The sequence below is a fragment of the Scatophagus argus genome, chromosome 20 (assembly GCF_020382885.2).
Source record: "Scatophagus argus isolate fScaArg1 chromosome 20, fScaArg1.pri, whole genome shotgun sequence".
In the NCBI taxonomy this organism is placed as follows: domain Eukaryota; kingdom Metazoa; phylum Chordata; class Actinopteri; family Scatophagidae; genus Scatophagus; species Scatophagus argus.
In genome coordinates, this window is record NC_058512.1 from 4624022 (window position 1) to 4646741 (window position 22720).

Here is a 22720-nt window from a genome sequence, read left to right on the forward strand (position 1 = left end):
TTCATGACATTTGTTATTGTTAGCAAAGTGTTGCTCAAAGACCATGCCAGTGAGAAGTGACTGAATTAGGTAACCCCGTTGAAATACAGATATCATTCCAGTATTATGTTCCCAAGAACCATTTGCTCAAAACCGCTGACTGTTACCATGGCAACTGCAAATTGTGATGGTGGACCTTGTATATCATTGTAATTTATTGCCGTTGCTGGGAAATGACTCAGAGTGCTCTCAGTCACACATGTCTGAGCTCTCAGTGATGGGACACAGCGACATTGCTATAAGAAATAATTTTATACCTCTTTCGTTTCATTGAAATTTTGTTTTATGCACCCAGTCATCACTTTTACAGCCTTGGCAAACAGACAAAATGTAAATCATCTGGGTAGATGTGGAAAACAAAAGCCAGACAGATAGGCAGACAGACAGCCGTGTCCCTGCATGCTTCACTCGTGTCCATAGTATCTGTTATTTGAATTTTTTTTTAGCAAGTACTGAAAAATAGAGAACATTAACATCGTGGGCTAAAGTAAATGGGACTCTAACTTATTTCATGAGATCTTATAATTTATAACTGTTCACATATTCATTGTCCGTCAGTGTTCCTCTGTAAAATTAAACAATGAAAGTCTCTCAGCTGCGGGGCAGATGCAGAATTTATTTATTGTCCCATATTTAATGCCAGAGTCGCCACAAAATCTCTCTTCTCTACCAAGGGAATATTCATAAAAACAGCCTGAACTTTGCCAGGGCCCAGGTTATTGTGAATGTTTCATAAATGATTTATGGCTTATTCAAGGCTGAAATTCAGTTTTAATTGGCAGTGATGCAAGTATGGATGGAGCCCAGCACACTTTGATCAGTAATTCCAGCTGTGATTCGCACTGTCAGGTCACAAAGCCAAAATAACAAATGAGCCAATGTCTGTCTTCTGAAAGGATGTTTAAAATTTAAAGCAGCTCTATTCTCATGAAAGCACACTGAAAAAAAAAATAATGGACACAGGTTGGACATGGAGGACAGCACCTCGTGGGGAGGAAGGAAAAGCTCAGCGAGGGAGGCAAGTAGATTCTGTCTAAGAGAACAGAGAGCTGGAATCCAACTGGTGTCTACCGGACTGGGAAGAGAAGTGTTGATGATTGAAGACCCAGCACATTTTTTTTCAGCTAGCCGAGTTGCTTAATAGGTGAAACCCTCTACTGAAAAGAAAAGCCTGTTGAAGACACTTTCATTAGAGTCTCTGTGTTTGTGGGAGGTGTTAATTTGATTAATCTGATCAGTAGCCGATGATACAGAGGGACGTGGCAAAGAAACAGACGCTGAACCAGTACAAAAAGTATTGAGGTCATTTTTTCACTTTATTTTTTTATTTTTAAAGACTGGAAACAGGGAAACAAACAGTTAGCCTGGCTCTGACCAAAGGCAGAAGTGAAATCTGCTGTCTAGCACCTCTTAAGCTGATGAACATCTCATTTGTCTAATCTGTACAAAACAACAGAGCCAGCTTCATGTTCATCAAACCAACACAAGAATGGTTTAACTTTACAAAAACACCATCTCCCATGAAGCTTAGAAACAAAAGTCCTGCTCCAGTTTGTAACTGCATGTAGCTGTAGCTCTGGTATTGGATCAAATGTCAACGTGAAACATTTTTCAAATGTTTATTATATTTCTTGACTCTTCTATGACAGTAGTATACAATAACATATGGATGAAGAATTTATTTTATTTTTCAGAATAATTAACAAAATCAAGCTTGGCAATCTGTGAGCTATTTCTTTATCTTTATTTTCTTTATTGGGTTGGATGCTACTGTACTATATACTCTACTGTATGTTCTCATTTCCTTTTGCAATCATAAATATCGTTTGAAAAAAGAGAAAATGGTTAAAGAAACTTCAAAGAGTTAGTATATAATAGACAATCGTAGGATACATTAACTATCACCTCTTAATACACTCTGCTATGCATACAGTATATCACCTACTGATTTACAGGAAAGTACACACTATATATTTAGTTCTTTACATGCTGCCCTTGGAAGTTAACTGTCAATGAAAGGAGCATTCTGTCAGGTAGTAAAAAGAATCAGCCTGACTTGGTTTCCATCTATACATATGAAGTTGACTTAAAATTGACCCCTTTGTTAAGGGCTCAGGGGCATCATCTCATTCAAAGAAATTTCTGCCCGCAGATGAGGAGAGACACTTGCCACTGTGACGAGCAGCTGCCTGTTAAGACACATAAACACACACACACAAACATACGCAAACAATAAAAAAGTTACCCGCATGTATACTTGTAGTTTAAGAGTGAGTGTGAAATGTGAGGCCCACATACCCCAGTCTGTCCTTTGGAGAAGTTAGCACGGGCGTAAAGGAGCACTGCAATGTCGTTATGTCCTGCCTCCAGTGCAATGGACAGAGCTGTGCTTTCATCCTGTAAACACACAAACTCATATCCATTACGACAGGTTTTGCTGTTTATTGCCTGAAAACATACTGCACACATTTAGGCAACTTCCATCCCTGACATAATGGAAATTGTGTAAATGAAAGGCCTCTGCTTTTGGAATACAATATGTGAGACAAAGCTTGGAGCCCCTCATCTTCGTAGCTTAAAGCCACCAGTCTCACAGAAGCCGTGACTCACATACACTGTCAGTCAGGGTGGCATCGCAGTCTGGTTGGGCCAACAGCAGTCTAACAATATCAGCGTGGCCGTGCTCGCTTGCACACATCAGCGCCGTGGAGCCCTCGTCATCCTGGAGGTTGACCTCTGCCCCACGTGCCAAGAGCGCCTGCACCATGTCCATCCTGCCGTGGCTCACAGCCAGCATCAGAGCTGTCTGACCAGCCTGGGCAGCAGAAGGCGGGGATCAAACACAAGAACCACGGTTAATGATGTGCACATATGTCAAACGTTTCATATATAGAATCACAGCTTGTGTTTGGAAGTAGACAGATGACACTTTCTTCATTCTTAACTTGTCATAGATACATCTACCAAAAAAATGTTAATCAACATTCATGTTTGTTTGGATTATTGTTCCATAATTTCTTAATAATTATCTAGTAATTGTCCAGGAAAGAAAAAAGACATTTAGTACTAATTAGGAGTAAAACAGAGACAGGGTTTGATTTGTTTTTCTTTTTTATGCAGACAGTTTCATTTAATTGCCTACATAATTCATATAATAAGTCAGCCACACCTGCAAAAATAATGCAGTTTTCTACAAGCAAGCTTACAATTCAACAATTCTATTAGTTTTCTGCTCCTTTAGCCACTCTCACTCCTCTTCCTGGTCTCCTCCATCCTCCTTTAGTTTGTTTTTTCCCCATTTCACCAGCTCACAGGCATATGTGATTTACCTCCTCACCTCCCATCCTATCGGGGTTGCAAAGGGCCATTTTCTCTTTGTTTTTCTCCTGTCCACTACAAGGTTTCCAATAATAAATGAATAATGACTGAGTATTCACTTGAGCTTTAATAGAGGAGGTCTTTAAAAGGAATTTTCTCTATAATTAGTAACAAATTATACAGTTCTCTCCAGGAAGGAGGAGGAAATTATTCAGAAATTTTGGACCTACATCAAAATGTTACCAAAAATACATACATAAAATATGCCATTTCCTGTAGTTCCATAAGATTGATGATTTTTTTTGTCTGGGATTTTAGAATTCAGTGGTTTTGAATGAGTCTGAGAACGTCAGCACAACTAGTTCAAAAAACACATTACAGTGTTTTTTACTAGTATTTCTGTGCACAGTCCACTACCATTACCCGTGAACACACTGACCTGGCTGGCCTTGGCATTGACGTCTCCTTTTGTGAAGAGCTGCTCCACAACTCTCATATCCTCGGGACTTTCCACAGCTGCAAGCGCAGCCAGCATGATGGGAGTGTAACCTGCTTTGTTCTGTTGATTCACGTTACACACCTCTGTGGCAGCCCGAGCAGAAGCCACAAAAGTCAGGAAAGCAGAAAGATGTAAAGAGGAAAAAGGTTTATATCTTCAGTTTTTCCACCAGTACTGACTATACCAGGATTTATAAAGAAATACCTTTACAAAATAACCTTTTCTAAGTACAATTGTTACAGCGAAGATGTATAGATATGGAAAAATTAAAATAAATCATCATATGCCATCATATGAACATATTTTAGTATTGCTCAAATAACTGTGCCTACATTGCTGCTGTGCAATTAACAGCCCTCAAAAGCAAGTATTTCACAAGAGCTAAAATTCTGCATTGTTTATGTTTTAGCAGGACTCCTTTCTTTACTTTAATAGCTCTGAAATTTGTTTTTCATCTCCATGAAATGACTGCACTATAATAGGAAAGAGCTGCTAAAACACTCACTGCCTGTTATGAAGCAACAGACTACCTCGACGCAGTCTGGGTTCCTTTTTATTTTATGAGTGCAAGGATGTTTTTTAGGGCCAGGTGATATTTGACCTTCATTTGTTTTGTTTTTTTTCCATTAGGCACATTAGAAACACAATATTGATTCATGTCTGTGACACACATTATTAGAATGGTTTGCGTTCTTGCTGATAATATGCTTCCAGTCTTTTCTGATTTAAAAGATAAAAATAAGAAAGAGTATTTTATCCCCTCCATTGGCCGCTTCAAGTCATTGTTTCTATTCAAAGCCTCTGAATAGCATGGGACTTAATCATATTTCTGAATGTTAGATCCTAATAGACCTGATCCCTTCAAGCTTCTAAAACCTTCAAGCTCCCTAGAAGTGGATTTCTAAAGTGTATCTTCATTTCTAATTTTAAGAAAGACTGTGTTGGGACAAACTATGTCCTCTGAACCATAGATTAGTAAACATACAAGCACTTATAGGTAGTACAGAACGTCTAAGGATCAATAAAGCATTTTTCTACTTTCACAAGCCCGGAGAAGTGCACACACATTGAAAGTCTGGTGTAATTATTGTTTTTTCAGAGCCACTTTGACAGTAAAAAAACAAAAAAGCCTCTTTTGAGTGGTTGTGCAGCAGTCAAAAAAGCGACAAGATGAAAAGCCAGACTGTTGATAGAATACATTATGCCCTGTGAGTATTACTGTACCTGCATCAAGCAATTTCTTGACAATGCCAAAATTGGAGTGAGACACGCTGTAGTGCAAAGCTGTATTTCCATTGCCATCAGCCATATTAGCTATATGCTGTAATACTGACGGTGAAATGACCCGAAAAGCAGACAAGTAGTCCTCCACTGTGTCGGGGGCCGCTGACTTGTGGCTGGACACAGAGAACCATTCCTGCCGGAGTGTTTGGAGACAGTCGTTCTGAAGGGACAAAACAACAGACACACACACAAACAGGTATATGTAAACATCAGAGTTTTTTTTTAAGCGTTCTCCTAAATACCTTGCAAGTAGCCATAATTCACAGTCTGCAGAGCAATTTCAACTACCGCTTCAAAATAGACAGGAGCATCTAATTACAGGGAATAAAAGAGGACAGACAGAACATAACAAAGCTACAACTCACTGGTAAAATCTCCAAAACAGCATCATAAAAGAAAAGGCTTTGGAGTCTTTTGAATTCTGCTAGTATTTTACCCTTTGAACTCCCCCCTTCTCTCTATCTGTTTGTCAAATTATTTTGAAAGTAAGGAGTCTCCCCTGCTTTCAAATGTAACTGTGTTCAGGTTCAAGAAAAATACAATACAGTAACGGAAAAATACATAGCCGACGCATTCCTGTGCGTTTTGTATCCAATTCCAAAGTCATTTTGTTTTAAATGACATACTTGAACGCACCCTAGCTCGGCTTCTCTCCACACCCATCCCGTGACATACCATTATACATGCACACATACACATGGGGAACTTAAATTGCTCTCACACAGAATATAGTGAACAAAACATACCAGCTCTCTGCTGGATAGATTTGTCTCATCACTCAGATGCATCTTTAAGGCTTGACAAGCAGAAAACATCTTTTCACTTAACTTGCATCTGAAAAGGAATAAAATGCTACTTTTAATGCGATAATCTTCTTCAACTGAGAGTTTTTTGGCTTTAAAACCTTTTCACGTTATTACCTCTGTTGTATATGTGATCTTGCAGACCCTTTCGAGCCCTTGTTGGAGCCACCTTTGACCTTTCTGACTTGCGTTCCATCTTGAGAAGCTTCCCTGATTTTTTTGTTTCCTCTTCTTTCTACTTCCTCAGAGTGAGCCTTTTCACTGGAGGAGAACTCATAAGACAACATGGGGTCCAATCTAAGGACAAAACACAAGAGTCAGTGCACTGAAAATGTATTAAGATGCCGAGTCCTAGTGTCTTGTTGTAAAACATTAGTTAAACGTTAGATGATTACCCTGTGGTCACCCTCAAAAACTTCATGCTCTTCCTGTTGCTGCCACAGCCCTGGTCACTATTCTGTTTCTTCGTCACAGATTGAAGCACACCGGCGTTAGTTGACCTGTCTAGAAACAACAGTGCAGCACATGCCTCTGAATCATACACCACACTTAATTAATTGAGAATTGTGTCATCTGCAGGGTATAATCTTACAATCTGAAGGTCTCAAAGAAAACTTCCACTGAAACCAGCTCCTCCTATGAAGCCATTCAATTTTAGACCCTCGGTCACAAACTGCTATGTGGTAAGAGACGCCTTCCAAAACCAGATATCATTCCAGACATTGCAAGTGTATCCCTCAAAAAGTAAGACTTGCCAAGCCAAAGGCAGCCACTTCCTCTAAACCTAACACAAGTTTAAACTGGGCCTTGGGAGTGGTCTGGATTTAAAGTATTTTTAAACTAGAATACTTAAGCACATAACAGTATTCTTACCCACCTAATACACTTCTCATGAACATGAACTTTATAACGCATTGACATACACATATGTATGTTTACCTTGCAGAGCTGTTGATGCCTGTTGTTCTAACATCTGTATCATTCTTTTGACCTCTGAATCACTGCCACCCTGTTGGCACATTCCTGGGTTTGCTTTGTCACACTTGAAAGAATCAGCATGATACTGAGATGGAGGCTGAAACTCTCTGCTGACTGTGATAAAGAAAGACGATATAAGTGATATTTTAGAACAGTACCAGCATATTATAATATTACGTAGTATAACATCATAATAATCCTAATAATCAATCATTAAAATGGAGATGTGAGTTCCCTTTTTGTTTGCAAGCAAATGGATGATGGGCAACAATTCGGAGGTTTGGCAAGCTGTAATGGGGTGCCTTGGTTTCACATTATTCCATTGATTAAGAATTGGTGGTGCTAACATAACAGTAAATGTAGCTGAATAATGTAAACGTGAATGCAAACCCCATAGATTAAAAAAAAAAATCCTGTTTGTAAATATTTTATGAGGATATACACTTAAATTTGCCAGGCAGGCCTCGAGACACATAGTATTCTGTATGTAAATACAGCTGTTTGTTTACAAGAAAACTCTGCAGGGTACCTTTAACATTAAATAAACCCAGTCAGTGTTACCTGCTGAATGAGCGTCTAAAGGAAGTACTTCTGTTCCTCCTTGTGCTGCAGCTCTGTTATTACAGGACAGTTTGGAGCTGGCTTCTTGATTACTATGCTGCAGGATGATCCCGTCCCTCTGGGGAGTGTAGTCCTCTGTGAGCAGGTCCCCATGCTCCTTGAGAAGCCTATGCATCTTCTCTATGTAATGGTTCAGCTCGGGATCCCACTGGGACTGTACAGGTTGCTGGAACATCTGACCAGGTTTACTGGATGAAACGGACAAATTCCGTATCCTCCCCTCACCTACACCGATGCTCCTTGTCTTGATTGGGTCTGGCAGATGGGATGGTCCAGAGGCCATATTACGGGTTTTCAGCCCAACCAGGAAATTCTCGTTAATGTTGGTGAATCCTACACCAGTGTCTCTAGTTACCTTGCGGACTGACCCTAGTGTTTGCTTTATGACACTTTGCAGATTTCCAGTTCCTACACCAACTGTGCAGGTCTCTGGAGTGCATTTCATATCTTGGACCCTGTTGCCTGCTGACACTGTCCTGGTAACAGTCTGAGTGGTGTTTGTGTGCTTGTCTTTGGTATTTAGGACAGTGTTAGTGCTGGAGTCTGTGTTGAAGGCATGTCTGGTGTTGGTAAAGCGAGACACTGAACTGGATACAGTGTTGGTACGCTGAGAAGCTGTCTGGGGTGATGCCATGATTCCAAGATCCACTCCTCTGACTTGATCTGTGGCAATACTTTGAGAAACCACTTCCTTTGCCTCGTAGATGATCACATCAATAGAACAGTCCCCACAAGCCACCGAATTATAACTGACCTTTCCTTTCTTAGACCCTAGATTCTCTACTGGTGCCTCTGTGTTGGTTTCTGCATCACGTAACCTTATTTCCATCCCAACTCCTTGTGTGTTTGTGAAAACATGGTTCCCCACACCCTTTTCTAAGGTCTCCACTCGCTCCCTGACCTCCCAGTGGCTCATGGGTACCTCTGGTCCTGTGCAAACATCCTTCAGCTCAGGTACACAACAAGATATGCCCACATTCTTCACCTCTGTTGCCTCCCCTGTGCTGGCATCTCGGAACTCTGTGTGATTACCCACTCCTTTGCTTGTGGTTTGAGGCCTTGCATCGATGCCTGTGCTCACAGTGGATGGCCTAGCAAATGAGGCTTTATCAGTTCGATTCCTAGCACCAGCAGCCTGAAGCTCCAGTTTTAGACGGCTCATCTCTGTCTGGAGAGCTGATTCTTTCAACTCTGCTTCTAAGTGGCAAATTCTCTCCTTCAAGGTACCAATTACTAGTTGCTGGGCATCAAGCTCTGCTTCCCTTTGTCTGTAAATTCCAAGATTAACTTCAGACACTTCTGTTGCAATGGACCTCACCTCTACTTGATCAGTGTACACATATTTGTTTTCTTTTAATGGCTTACACATTGTAATATCTCTAACTTTATCAGTACCCCCTGTGACTGACTTGATTGTCTTGTCACGCAGTGGGCTATGATCTTTTCCATGCCATGCTTGCAAATGTCCATCCTTGATAGTTCTTTCCAATACCTGCATCTCACCAGACAGTTGCCTGAACTCCCGGAGGTCAGTGTCGTCACTTCTCACTATGCCCTCAAGTCCTTCTTCATTTATCTTGTTGTCAGACCTTTCCATGCTATCTGCTCTATTCAGGATGACATCATTTATGTCCTTGTTGTCTCTCTGGTTCTTGAGCTGAGATACCAGTTGCCTCTTTTCCTCCTGAAGGACTGAAACTTTGACCTGGAGAATGGGGATGATTTTCACTTGCTCTTCTAGATCCTTCAGCCTCTGCAGAGCTACAACCATTTGGTCACGGACATGTTGAAGGTGCACAGAGCCAAGACTTGTAACTGGAGTGGATCTACCAGAACTTTGTGGGCTTTGTCTAAGGGATCCTGTGCTGCCTCTACTGCCCAGGGATGAACCAAGGTGGACCTGCACATCAGCTCCTGTGCCAGTGGGCTTGTTCCCATTGTTATTCTGATTATATGCACTCAAGCCAGTAAAGGGGGAAACTGACCCAGGGGAGCTTACCCCTCCAAAGCTGGCCAGTCGTCGACGGGGTTGGGGCTGAGGTGGAGGCTGGTTCGCCACCTCCTGATCCAAGTGTTTATGGGTCTCGGGGCTTTGTCTGTGCAAGACAAGAGATCGTGCAGCAGGCTGAGGCTTTGACTCAGTAAGGGTGGGAGACATTGCTGATCCTTCATTCCTAGACGATTTGCTATCCAATGAGGAACCATGTGGTGGAGGTAAAGGAGGTCGACCTCTGGTTGTAGAAGACATACCCAGTAGTCGTGTATCATCATTGCAAGATGATGGCAAGGATTCTGCAGAATGCCACTGGCTGGATGAAATGTCACCATGTGTTTTGTCCGCATTATTGATGGCCACTCTGGGCCTCCTCTTAAGATTTAATCGCTTAATGGTGGTGCTGTGTTGAAAATTGTCCACACACTTGAGGTAGTCCACATCCGACTGATAATTGTAGTTATTCCCCAAGTAGTAAGAAATGCACTCTTCAGCGAGTTGACCTGTTAGACCAAAAGTGGAATGAATGCCTATGGTTTAACACTCTTGAAAAGTTTATAAAAGAGAGTTCTTCTACTGAACTAAAAATTATAAAATCAAAAACACATACTATGTAGGATTATCTCAAATGCGCTGTTTGCACGTGATAAAAACAAAATTACCAGTGCACTGAATTGAAATTGTTCTTAATGCTTCAACACAAAAATATCACAGGCAAAAAAACAGATGAAAAATACACTGTCAATACTGCTTTAATGCTATATACTTTCTGCCCTTACAGATTCTTTCATCTTTCCTTACCTCAATGTTATATGCCGATCAGAGACAGTTTCTGTTGAATCTAGAGCCTTCTTACTACCACCTCGAAATATTTTCGACTATAAACTCTGCGAGCCCGTCCCATAAGATGAGGAGGGACAGAGGACGATCTACCATTTGTGTAGACACTCTGTTTTCAGTAGTCCCTTCTCTCCAAATGGTATGTCTCTCTACATAGACTCAACCTACTCTATAATTACTCTGCAACTTTCCCTCTAAATGCCTGACCATGCTCTTGGCAGGTTGTTCTCAACCACAGACATCTTCCAAGTTATTCAGCCAGTGAACACACAAAAAACAGACATTCATTTATCAAATACTCGACACAATATAAAATATAATTTACATATTTACATTTGAACAGTACATTTTGATCATTTTAGTTGAGAGGGAGTTGTATTTACTTTGATGGAGATATTCCTTTCTTTATGGTTGTGAAATTCCATTATAATCTCTCCCAAAGAGTGAACATATTGTGTGCATTAAACACAGAAAATAAGTTGAATAAGATGAACGAGTTATGAAATCCACTACAAGCAAAAAATAGAACTTAAGCAATGGGGAAAATAGTTACCTGATACATTTCTTGAGATGTAACTGCCCTGAGCCATGACATGATTCACAAAGTATCAATAATGAAACAATCCCTCCTTATGTATCCAGTTAGGAGTTTGAATTGGTCTGCAAATAAAAGAAAAAAGCAGCACATTAACCGTTCTTGACATCTTGATAATTAGCGTTTACTTGACATGCACTGTCCTACTGCATCATCTGCTCGCTCATTTTCTTTCTCCCTCCAAGCCCAAGTCCAGCAATCAATAACAGCTAACCTTACAATGCTTACATAAAGGAAATGCAACACCAGACCACGACATATTATAGTTAATTCTGCAGAAGTACAGTGAGCAAAAGGCTAAGCCTCAGTGCACAACAGTGACTCACCGCATTGAAATGCCATACCACTTTCTCATTAGCAAGGGCCTTCTGTTCTCAGCATGTGGAGGTTTTAAGTGGAGTTTATTTAGATCCTTCAACATCTTTTACGGTTTCTATTTTTCTCCATTCATATAGAGTAAGTTACATTTGAATGATAACTAGTTAGACAAATAGTGTTTTATATGTATAAAATAATGTTAGATGAGATGAGATAAGTAAGGAGAAATTAGGTTGCGCATCAGGACTCAGCAGAGAAAAGAGTATTTTATGGATGCACTAAAGGAATATATAAGGAAAAAATATGGTAATAGAGATACAATATGCCACAGCTAAACACTTGCACCACTGAGTCAACATGTCTGTAGGCTATAACTTTATGTAAATAAACATTTATGGATTTACTTTCAGCTGTCACACCCAGTCTCCATCACTGTATTTAAACACGGATCACCAGTAACAAACATAATATTAATGTATGTAAGTGTAAGAAAATACTTGGTGTATATAAAAGAAAAATCCCACTAACATCAAATTCTAAAGACACTTCATCTGAAGCCTCAGTGAACAAGAAGTTCTCTTCAAAATCAGCCACACTGACCCAGAGTACTATTTTTCTGCTGCTCTCAGATGAATGTTATGGAGTCACTTGGGAAAACACACTACAGGAAAGCACAGTCAAGTTTGCAAAGAAAAACAGAATCTGGAGCTAACAGATGAATGTGTTGGACAGACAAGGAAGGAAGGACACACACACACACAGAAGTAAAATGTACATGCGATTTAAATGTGTGTATGCTTTATGTCTTTTCCAGTTCAATCTACATCAAAACATTTTTCTGCTAATACAAACACTGTTATTGCAGTATTATTCCTGTACCAAGCATCTTATCTATTCACGAAGCAAGTGACATATCCTCATTTATTCACTCACAACCAGGGGCTGCTGGGAAGTGTTATCTCTATGTGTGTGAACATATTATTATCAATTAGTATAGTTGGAGTACTTAATTTTTCTTGTTTATTCCAAATAAAATTGGTTGCTTTAGTTTTCACTACAATCACAACTTGTGGTATTCAAAGTGACTGTGGTTTTTACTGTTAGATTTAGGGAAATGTTTTAGTGTGATAGGTTTCAAATATATGAAGACCAACATGCATATCTTAATGTTAGTCTACAAGAGGAATTAGAATTAGATTTATTTATTTTATCTCGTTCATTACGGGAGGCCAACATTGCAATATGTTGTGTTTGTTTCTCCTAAAAATGGGACAGAAACTTTGCATTCCTGCATGTTGCTCAATCCTGACGCCTTGTGGTCACGCTGAGGTAAAAAAAGATAAACAAAAACTGACATGATGCAGCTGCAAAACTTTGATACTGAACAGAATGTTTTGGGGTTTTTTTTAAAAATTTCTATTGTGAAATGTAGTCCAAACTCAGTGGGTATTGTCTACATTAGCTAGTCAACGTGATGAGCTGCCACTCACCTGTGCAGGAGAGGCCGAAATCCGAGTGATGTAGAAGTTAAGAATAAAGTGACACAGTAGCCTCATCAGTTGGAAAAGGTCCAATGGAATTTTTTAGACATGCGCGATTGTCTTTTCTCCCGTTACGGCAATAGTTTCATCTTTTTTTTTTTTTGCTTGTGAAACGCCATTCCTGTAAAGAGAGAAGTTTTTACTGTGCAGGAGTAGGACAGCCACTGCGCATGTGCAGAGAGCCGTCAACATGCACAGCGGGTGTTCGTGCGAGTCAGTCAGGTGATGAACGGTCTTCTGTAAAATATTGATGAGGTCTGTTCTTCTATTGCATCGATTGCAAGGCCTAACGACTACATAGTTTTTGTCTCTATTCAGTCTGAAGCATCCTTTTAAAACTTTCTGCAGGCTCCTCTACAAGAGAAGGGGATGTGATGACCATCCACAGCCTGCATCGACAATTATATTTTCTTTAGAATTTATTTTATGTTAACACGAACTGCTGGTATTTATTTGCTGTTTGGAATGCGGTCACTCTTTCGTCCTGCAGGATGGCACTGTATCCTGTCGGAGCTGTAATGTTGGTGCAGATATTTTAAGAATAAAATGTTTGGTTTTATTTTGCAAAGAACTGCAAAGTAAAAGTGATGCAGGGCACATCAGTTTCCAGCGGGAAACGGCATGTTTCTTAGAACTGAATCTTTGCCCAGACTTCTTTTATATTCAACAGCTTGTAAGCTCCACAGTGACATCAAGTGGACACAGTGGAGAAATATATTTGACAATATTATAACAGTTTGACTGGGATGGCCATGAAACAAGAGTACTCTAACTTTTGTTCATTACATTGAAAAATATTTTTGTTTGAGGTACTGTTTTGTAAGCATGTAATGTAGGGCTGTGACTAAAGATTATTTTCATGATTAATCTGCATTAGTAAAGCAAATGTAAAAGAAAAAATATTGATTCATCACAGTCACAATTTATGGAGTAAAACTGATGTGTACAGGTTGCCTCTTTTGTCCAAACAACAGCCCAACAACCAATGACTTCATAAACAACAAAGAAAAGCAGCTAATTCTTACATTTAAGAAACTTAATCAATTATCAAAAATTGCTGCAGATTCATTTCCTTTCCATCAACTAATCAGTTATCTGACCAATCATTGCAGCTCAAATGTAAAAGACCCAATAAATCAAAATCTGTTGCGTAATTTCTGAAGCTCTCACATGCTGCTCAGCAAAACTGACCTTTGCAATTCAGTTTTTATCATTAACCTGAAAAAGCTCTGAATGGTGTGTGATTAACCATCACACGTTACCTCATCGTGGTGGCTTTTATCTTGTTAAGTTCAAAGTTCAGCTTCACTTCTCTGTTGTGAAACAGGCCTTGGTAACATTTCGTGTAAGCTTTCACATAAGTCCTTTTACCTTTTCATGTCGGTGCTGCAGACAGAGACAGCCATAAACTAATTACAAGCATGCAGAGACACACAGACAACACGCACCACTGCTCCTCCGTTACCATGCAAATAGTGTTTTATCAGCGCGTGTAAAATAAAAGGTGTTATATAAAATCAGGTAGGGTAGGTATGGACAATGAGCCCCATCATTTGAACTTTATACTCCTTTAGGATCACGCAGGGAAGGAATGTGTTGTTAGTGTTACGGTCATTTCTGGTGCAAGCTATGCACATTTTAATTAGGTTATTGTCAGGATATTAGATAAAGCTCATAAACTGCTTGGCACTTGTAAAAGTCAACAAATGAAATAATAGGACTTGACCAGCTATAGCGATCTGTAAAGCACTGATTCTGTCAAAAGCTTTTGGGATAATGATGCACTTCTGCACTGAGATCCAGTTGTGCTCAGTCTAAGTGCTGTTTCAAGTGTAACATCAGTTTTGAAAAAAAATCTCACTATGTAATTGAGCAAATTGAAAAAAAAATGAAATTAATGAAAATGTGCAGAGTCTTAATTAGTCAAAAGTCATTCTTACTCTTAAACACAAATGTTTACTATCTATGAACTTTGCTCTTCTAAACCCACAGTTACCAAAGCAATCAAACCAACTCCTGACTGTGAGAGAGGACACTTCTGATTGGTTAGAAGAGTGGCACACCCCCCACTCTTCCCCTATCTCTGTGGTAGAGTCCACTTTTTAACTTTGGGGCTATGCTCACCTGTTTCACTTCAGGCATTAAGTCCCAGTCCTGTACCTGACAGCAAAATGTCCGACAAAGGAGCCTTCGATACCAACGTGCTGACCCTCACCAGGTTTGTTCTGGAGGAGGGCAGGAGGGCCCATGGGACAGGTGAGCTGACAAACCTGCTCAACTCCATCTGCACAGCTGTGAAAGCCATCTCAACTGCTGTCAGGAAGGCTGGGATCGCTAACCTGTGAGTAATATTTCTTTTTTTAAGTGTTCAGAAAGACATAAACATTCATGCACTTGAATACGAGTATGAAGGTGAATATAAGGTTGCCCTTTAATTATTGAGGGCAGATTAAGGGCAATTGGAGCCATAATGCACACGATTTATAAATCCATGTGGTGTCACATTAGTTTTTGTCTTTTAGTTTAGCAAGTTTCAGTTTCTTTTCTCTTCTGCTTAATTAGGTTTTCACTCTTTCATTTAAATGTGTCTGAAATATGAACTTTAGTGTCGGTTTTTATTTCATGTGAATCTGCGAGAATCTTTAACTTAGGCCACTGGCCAAAGGTAAATTCAGCCCATGTTGCGTACAATCTCCTGCAAGGCAGAGGTCAAAAGGATAGAAGCCTTTTCAGACCATTCTTCCTTTTTTTCATATTCTTAGTTGTGTTTTATATGTAAAAATACATCAGGATACATAGCTTCTACTCTGGTTTTGATCACTCCAGTCAGCTCCTCTTTCTCCTCTGTCTCGTGGAAGGTATGGCATTGCTGGAAGCACCAACGTGACAGGAGACCAGGTGAAGAAACTGGACGTCCTGTCCAATGACCTGGTGATTAACATGATCAAGTCCTCCTTCTCCTCCTGTGTACTGGTGTCTGAGGAAGATGAAAAGGCCATCATTGTGGAACCAGAAGAGCGGGTATTTAACATTTGTCTACGTGCTGGTTCAAATCCCGCAGTGCTGTGTTTTCCTTTATATTGCTGTGTTTCTCTGGTGTTATTGTATCAGTGATAAAATAATTTGTTCTGAACTTACAGGGAAAATACATTGTGTGCTTTGATCCACTGGATGGTTCCTCAAACATCGACTGTCTTGTCTCAATTGGAACAATTTTCGCCATTTACAAAAAGGTTAGCAACGTTGATACCGCGTGCCGATTCAAGTTCAAGGCTCTGAATCCATAAAAACAGGTTTATATGTTTGCAACCTCTCAGAATTCTGTATCTTCGTCAAAGAAAACAGCATTCTCGCTGGCAGTGGTAACCGTCACATTGGTTTCTCCCTGTTCTTGGGATATTTTATATACCGTACTCATGTTGCTCCACAGACCACAGATGATGAGCCATCTGAGAAGGATGCTCTGCAGCCTGGAAGAAACATTGTGGCTGCTGGTTATGCTCTTTATGGCAGTGCCACCATGATTGTCCTCTCCACTGGCCAAGGAGTCAACTGCTTCATGCTCGATCCTGTAAGGTTTTCGTATAATAGATGACATCAAACATATTTGTTTTAGATAGATAGATAGATGATGAATTAGGTTGTCATAGCAGTCCGGCATATTTGAATACAATAAAAATACAATAGCACAATAAAAATACAATAGCATTAAATACTTAAGTAGAAAAATAGAATAAAAATACACTTAAAGGACACTATTACTATGATTTCTTTTTGCAAGCCGTTTCAGTCTGTATATGTCTTCATGATGATGTTCTGATAGGTTTCTCATGGGTTCCTCACATTTTTTTTAGGCCATTGGCGAGTTCATCTTGGTGGATCAAAATGTGAAGATTAAGAAAAAGGGAAAAATCTACAGTTTGAATGAAGGATATGCACAGCATTTTTATCCTGATGTGACAGAATACCTACAAAAGAAGAAATACCCGGAGGTAATAGCAATAAGTGTGTAGTTTTGAATATTATTATGCATTACAAAGGCCCAATGTTGAATTGTGGCTGTTAAATATTTGTATTAATATTCATATTCAATTTAAGTGAATGTGACATTGACATCAAGACTCATAAATTCATTAAATAAACGTAATATTGTCTTTTTGTGTTTCTAGGACGGGTCGGCTCCTTATGGCAGTCGATATGTTGGTTCAATGGTAGCTGATGTTCATCGCACTTTGGTTTATGGAGGCATCTTTTTATATCCTGCTAATGTCAAGAGTCCCAAGGGCAAGGTAAGCAGGCGGGAATGGAATGGCTTCTTCTATGCCAAGTTGAATGCCAGTAGCATCCACACGCAGGTTATCTGTCATGTATCTGCTCATCAAATCACTCATATTTCTGCTTCTTGCCTTTCAGCTCAGGCTGTTGTATGAATGCAACCCCATGGCCTTCATCATGGAGCAGGCAGGAGGCATGGCCACGACGGGATCCATAAATGTTCTAGACGTTCAGCCCACCACCATCCACCAGCGAGTTCCTGTGGTCCTGGGATCTCCTGATGACGTGCAAGAGTATATTTCCATCTATAAAAAGCATAACAAATGAGGTATTCATTTCTTTTATGTATCAACATTACACAAAATTGTTTTAAAATACTCATCAAATGTCCTAGATAATAAACAATTTTATGTTTTTTTTTTTCCCAAGCTAAAACAGCACAATCAAGAGGCTCAATCACGACATTCATTGTTGGGTGCTTTCTACTCATTCCTCCAACTGCATTGATGAAGGCTCCAGGAACCTGACTGGGTCACAGTGCTGTGTCACTGGGCCTACCAAGTCCGCCTCTCACTATGCTGGTTCCATCTTGTTGGTCTTATTTGCAGAGACTTACCCTGTGTGTGGTTCTTTTTTTTAAATAAAGACAAATGAAAAGACGCTCATGCTCTTACTCTACTTAATATCTACTACTTAATATCAAATCAATGTCTGCACAAAAAATGAAATGCACTCGGTCTAGAAGATGAAAAATTTCAGTCTGGGCCAAAGTGGTCATAAACATAGCAACCGAAATTCTACTTGGATGTGACCCTGGCTGGGTTATCTATCTAACTATACCATGTTGTTATTTTTTGTGACCACCACACATTTTGCCATTTACAATTTCAGCTATAGAATACTGTGTAAATTCATTGGCCATCTGCTCAAACTGTTTTCAGAGCAACACGCCTGATAGCCTAACAGTCGGATGATTACTCAGAATCAGGCCATGAAGCTGCCAGGTACAAACAGTCTTTCTCACTCGGATATGACCTGACAGTCTGGGAATCCCACCAGCCTGATTCTTCCATTTCTAAGAATGTATGAACAATACTTTCCTTTCATTTTCTTCCTAAGAAAGCTGAGTCCAACCTCTTTTTGTTTGAACCTAATGGGACTTTGGGATGCAAGCCCAGCAGAACAAGTAAAAAGACATTATTATTCTGAATGACCTTAAAGTTTTTCAGCATTCCAATTCAAACAACCTGTCATGTCTGTCCTTTGTGATGAATGATGCTTATTGCATCTATGTTTCTCTCTCTCTCTCTCTCTTTCATCCTCTCTGTCCTGTCTACCTCTTCTTCTCCTCCTTCACCTGGTCAACTATCAGCAGGATGGTTTTCCCGTGTGAGTCGGGTCCTGCTCAAGGTTTCTTCCTGTTAAAAGGGACTTTTTTTTTAGCTTGCTCAGGGGTTCAGGCTCTGGGTTTCTGTAAAGCATCTAGAGACAATTTTGATTTTAAAAGGTGCTATATAAATAAAATTGAATTGAATTGAATTGAACTCCTCCCTAACTCCACTGGTTTCATGTGGCAGGTGTGATGGCACTGCAGTGTAGCTTTATCATCTGTTACGTCAGATATTTCACCTTCCTCTGATGGAGGAGAAGAAGGAGGAAGAACAGAAGGAAAGAATAGGAAGGAAAATTAAACAATTGCAAGGAGAGGAGGAGAAGAAGAATTTGAACAAGTGAGCTAGTGAACTTGTAGGTAACATATTATTTATCATTTGTTGAATACCAGGCCAAGAAATAGTTCCAGCACATCACAACCATAAAATCACAAATTGTGGTTTAACTTTAGCTTATGTATTGAGTGCTGGTGGACACATTTTGTTACCTTTGGACAGAGTCTTGTTTCCCCATTTCCAGTCTTTATACACTAAACTGCTGGCTCCAGCTTCATATCAAACAAATGTGATGGCTGTATGATCTTTTCATCTTGGCAAGAAAGCACATTAGCATGTTTACCAAAATGTTGAACTGTTCTTTTAATTTGAGAGAACATACACCGAAGACAGTGGAACATTAGAAAAATAATAATAAAAAAAAACCTTCATTGTTCATGTCCATTAACAGCTTTCAGTTCTTCCAGACTGTGTTTCCTTGTTAGCCTCAAATGGTTTCTGGCATCAGCAGCACTCACTGACAGCCCTTAATAGAGCCAGAAATGTTTCAGCTTTGCCACTTCACTAATGAGCCATAAAAACTCACAAAGAAAAACAAAAAGATCCAACAGCATGCTAACACAAAACCCTCATTCAATCAGTCAAGTTTATTTAGGAAAGCAGTCATTATGGTCCATACAACAGCACTGCCTTTTAAGTCAGCATAGAGTCTTTCCCGATATTGTACTGCAGCTTCCAGCAGAGGGGAAAAATATATTTAAAGTTTGATATGGACCTTGATGAGCTTCTAATAACATTACAACACAATAATAACACAGTTCTGTGGATGACTGGCTGCTGATGTCACTTGGAAACTTGGCATTAAAATGCGATCGCTCCACTGAGTGCATGATGGAATTTTTATTGCCTTTTTTACTTACGTCTTGGCAATTTAAAGCCTCTTAATTTGAGAATGTTGTATGTGAGTCATCTGAATGTTAAATGTGAATTGATAGCAGATGTTTGATCAGACAGGGAGGGTTCAGTGCTTTTGAAAGAACTTCTTTGTATATAGAGAGAATACAAAATAATTAATGCATGTGCTGGATGGGATCCATATTGTATGACATTCACTAAGAACTGAAAACTGAACCACTTCCTCTGTATTATGTGAGTTTGTCAGTGTCAGCATTCGAGAGCCTCAGCGCCCATGAGACACACAAACACTTACACATTACAGGCGCGCTTGTTTATTTCGATTTTGTTCTGACTGTGTATGATTATAGGTTACTGAGTCAATATTTAGATTTCGCAGGAAAAGCAAAACCCAGCCTCTTTATGTTTCTCTTGCTACTGTGCAGTGTGTGTGTGTGTGTGTGTGTGTGTACGTTGTATGTACGTGTTCGTGCTCATGTAGAAAGAACAAGATGAGATGACACAGTTTGCTTTGAAAACTAGTCATACTACTGAAATAAAGGTTTGGGATAAGTGGAAAAGTTTAAGGGTAATATTTAAATGTGTTTGGCTGCACTGTAGTCTTTGCCATGCTTTTCAGCAGTGGCATTTCCTTTGTTCCCCCAGAGGAGTTACTTGTTACATCTAGCTGCATCACGGTCGGACTATTAATTTTTCTCTGGGAAAAACAGAAAAATACCAAATTATATAACAGAGGCAATGGGACAAGAGTGGTTTATTTTAATAAATAAACTTGTCACGGCTTCTTCTGCCAACCAATTTATTGTTAATTTAAGTGAATAGTAAATGTTTATTTGTAATATAAAAGAATATGTCAGGTCTTTGCCCTTTTTTCTGTTTGATTTGGTGTATGCAGGATTGCTTTGTCACTTTTTTTTCTGTGTAATCATGACGGGTCAGTAACTTTTGTTTAATGTTGTAGCCCTTCACTGTCTGACTGCTGTCTGACTGATCTCAAGCCCACGTCCAGACAGGCTCTGTTTACTTTCGTCTCTGATGAAGAGCGTTTTACTGGTGTGTCTGTGCAGCTCACAGCTTTCTCAGTCAACAACCCCCCTCCACCCCGCCACTCTGCAGCCCATCTCAGTTTGCTTCTGCTGGATGGAAATTAAAGAAAAATCACAAAGACAATAGGTCGTCTAATTTGTGTTTATGCAGAAATTAAATAAAGGAAAATTTTCTAAAATAAAAGTAGTGAAAAAACATGTTTGGCATGCATGGCTCTGTACGTCATTTGTCTATTGCTTTAGTCCATAATTCAACATCTCAACAAGCACATCAGCTTGTTAGTGTTGTCATTGTGCGCATGTGCTGACGTTTGCATGAAGTACAGCCTCATAAAGCTGTTGTGTTTTGTTATTTTTGGGGGTTGCTTTTTATTCCTAGCAGACATTAGAGAGTTTACAGGCAATGAGGGCAGCCAGAGAAGGTGAATAACTGAGCGCACTGCAGTTCAGTGCCTTAACCCCTCAGCCAATGCAGCAACAAACATGTTTTTCTCTGGTGGTCAGTCTTTTTGTACCAAGTGCAAGAATCTACCTGCCTGCTGAACTAAATATATACGCAGCTGATTGTGTGCCTGTAGATTCTGTCTGCCGGATTGTGAACAGTAGAAAGGTTTTATAACTTCAGTCATCAGAGGACACATTAGACCTACAATCTCACCTCTTGTTTAACTGATCAGCATGGCTTTTCTCAGCTCAGTGACAGTATGCAGACTCAAAGAGCCTATGTTTAAATTAAACATAAACTCTGAATCCCAGACCACCCTGCCTGGAGCTAACTGCTAATCCAAATAGTGCCTCAGCCTTTGTCCAGAAAGGGCCCTTATTTGTACCTGATACTTCATGAGTCCCCAATCCTGCCCATCCCCCGTCCCATGAAATACTCTTATTTTGGAGTCAAAACATATGAAAGTTTCCTTGGTCGTTGCCAGTCACAAGACCGCATTTCATGTTTCCGCATTCCAAATCTCAAATTCAAACTGACATCTGAGTAACTGTAGTCCAGTACAAAAACCTCCCCTGAAGTCTCTGGTTACCCACTCAAGGCTTTCTTGTCACTTTGGTGAAAACTCTTGTCTACAACTGGAACCAAAACTGATGTAAGTCTTGAAGCCAAGTTGGATGGGAGAATCCATTACAATGCACTTTAGAGGGCAAAGAAGTGAAATGTTTTGTCCAAAGTTATGTTACTATAGGTAACATTAACACTTGCGGTGCACTTAGCTGGCTCAGTATCCTCTCTGAGATTCACGTATGACAGCAGATTTTATTAAATGTCCATCTACTCGTATATCTCAGCAAAACAGCAGTCGATTAGTAAAATAAATCTCAGTGCATCAGGATGACATAATATCCTATGACAAGCATGTGTGTCCTCTGAATGGTTCTTGAATCCTGCCTGTAAGAAGGTTGGTCTTCTTTCAGCTATGATGGTTCAAATCCAGTAGGAACTGTGGTACTTTGAGGTATTTGTGTAAGGAAGTTGGAAAAAGTCCCTTCAGATCATCTTAATTTATTCTATGATGTCATGGACGGGGACAGTTGGATCAGACCACCACCGATGCTGCGCCTTACAAAAGCTGGTGTGTTTGGATTAAAGGCATACATGTGGTTTCTGTCATTGAAGACAGCCTCATCCAACCTCTGACCACCAGCCTCTTCATGAGCTTAGATTCAGTGTTTCTTCTGCATGTAGGATATGTGTGTATTGACATTTAGGAACAATAACTGCGATGTACATGAAAGAAATCTAACTAACCAAACTGCAGACTTCTCCATCCACATGAACAAAAATATCAAAGGACGTTCTTTGGATATGTTTGCATTTGTCAATCGTCAGATGTGTTTGTATGAGAGATGTGTCGCTCTTCTCATGTAATAGAGTTCTGCAGCTATTGTGTATCTCGGTCTGCTTTTACACTGAGCTGGAATGAGATGCACTTTTGTCAACTGGGGTTATGCATCAGAATCTGCTGACACTCACTCAGATG

At 39.8% G+C, this 22720-nt stretch overlaps 2 protein-coding genes and 1 long non-coding RNA gene across 5 annotated transcripts in view; 2 read left to right on the plus strand and 1 right to left on the minus strand.

The window, feature by feature from the left end:
• LOC124051253 overlaps positions 1-22720 on the plus strand; it is a 35248-nt gene that overhangs the window by 3562 nt on the left and 8966 nt on the right. The gene's annotated exons all lie outside the window — the stretch shown is intronic.
• On the minus strand, positions 1295-13302 carry LOC124051248 (KN motif and ankyrin repeat domain-containing protein 1-like). Of its 2 annotated transcripts, none has more exons than XM_046374410.1 (12): positions 12779-13301; positions 10929-11035; positions 7483-10038; positions 6883-7035; positions 6339-6447; positions 6061-6240; positions 5887-5974; positions 5081-5300; positions 3797-3939; positions 2654-2854; positions 2338-2436; positions 1295-2228 (listed from the first exon to the last, which is right to left on the minus strand). In XM_046374410.1, the coding sequence occupies exons 2-12, from the start codon at positions 10963-10965 to the stop codon at positions 2166-2168; spliced, it is 3849 nt and encodes a 1282-aa protein (XP_046230366.1). In that variant the 5' UTR covers positions 10966-11035; positions 12779-13301; the 3' UTR covers positions 1295-2165. The 2 variants fall into 2 exon arrangements, 1 of the variants encoding a protein (XP_046230366.1); XR_006841795.1 differs by having other exon boundaries at positions 2187-2228; positions 2650-2854; positions 12779-13302.
• On the plus strand, positions 14927-17764 carry LOC124051250 (fructose-1,6-bisphosphatase 1-like). The gene is made up of 8 exons (XM_046374412.1): positions 14927-15170; positions 15688-15850; positions 15970-16062; positions 16260-16400; positions 16684-16821; positions 16999-17118; positions 17243-17432; positions 17534-17764. The coding sequence occupies exons 1-7, from the start codon at positions 15001-15003 to the stop codon at positions 17429-17431; spliced, it is 1014 nt and encodes a 337-aa protein (XP_046230368.1). The 5' UTR covers positions 14927-15000; the 3' UTR covers position 17432; positions 17534-17764.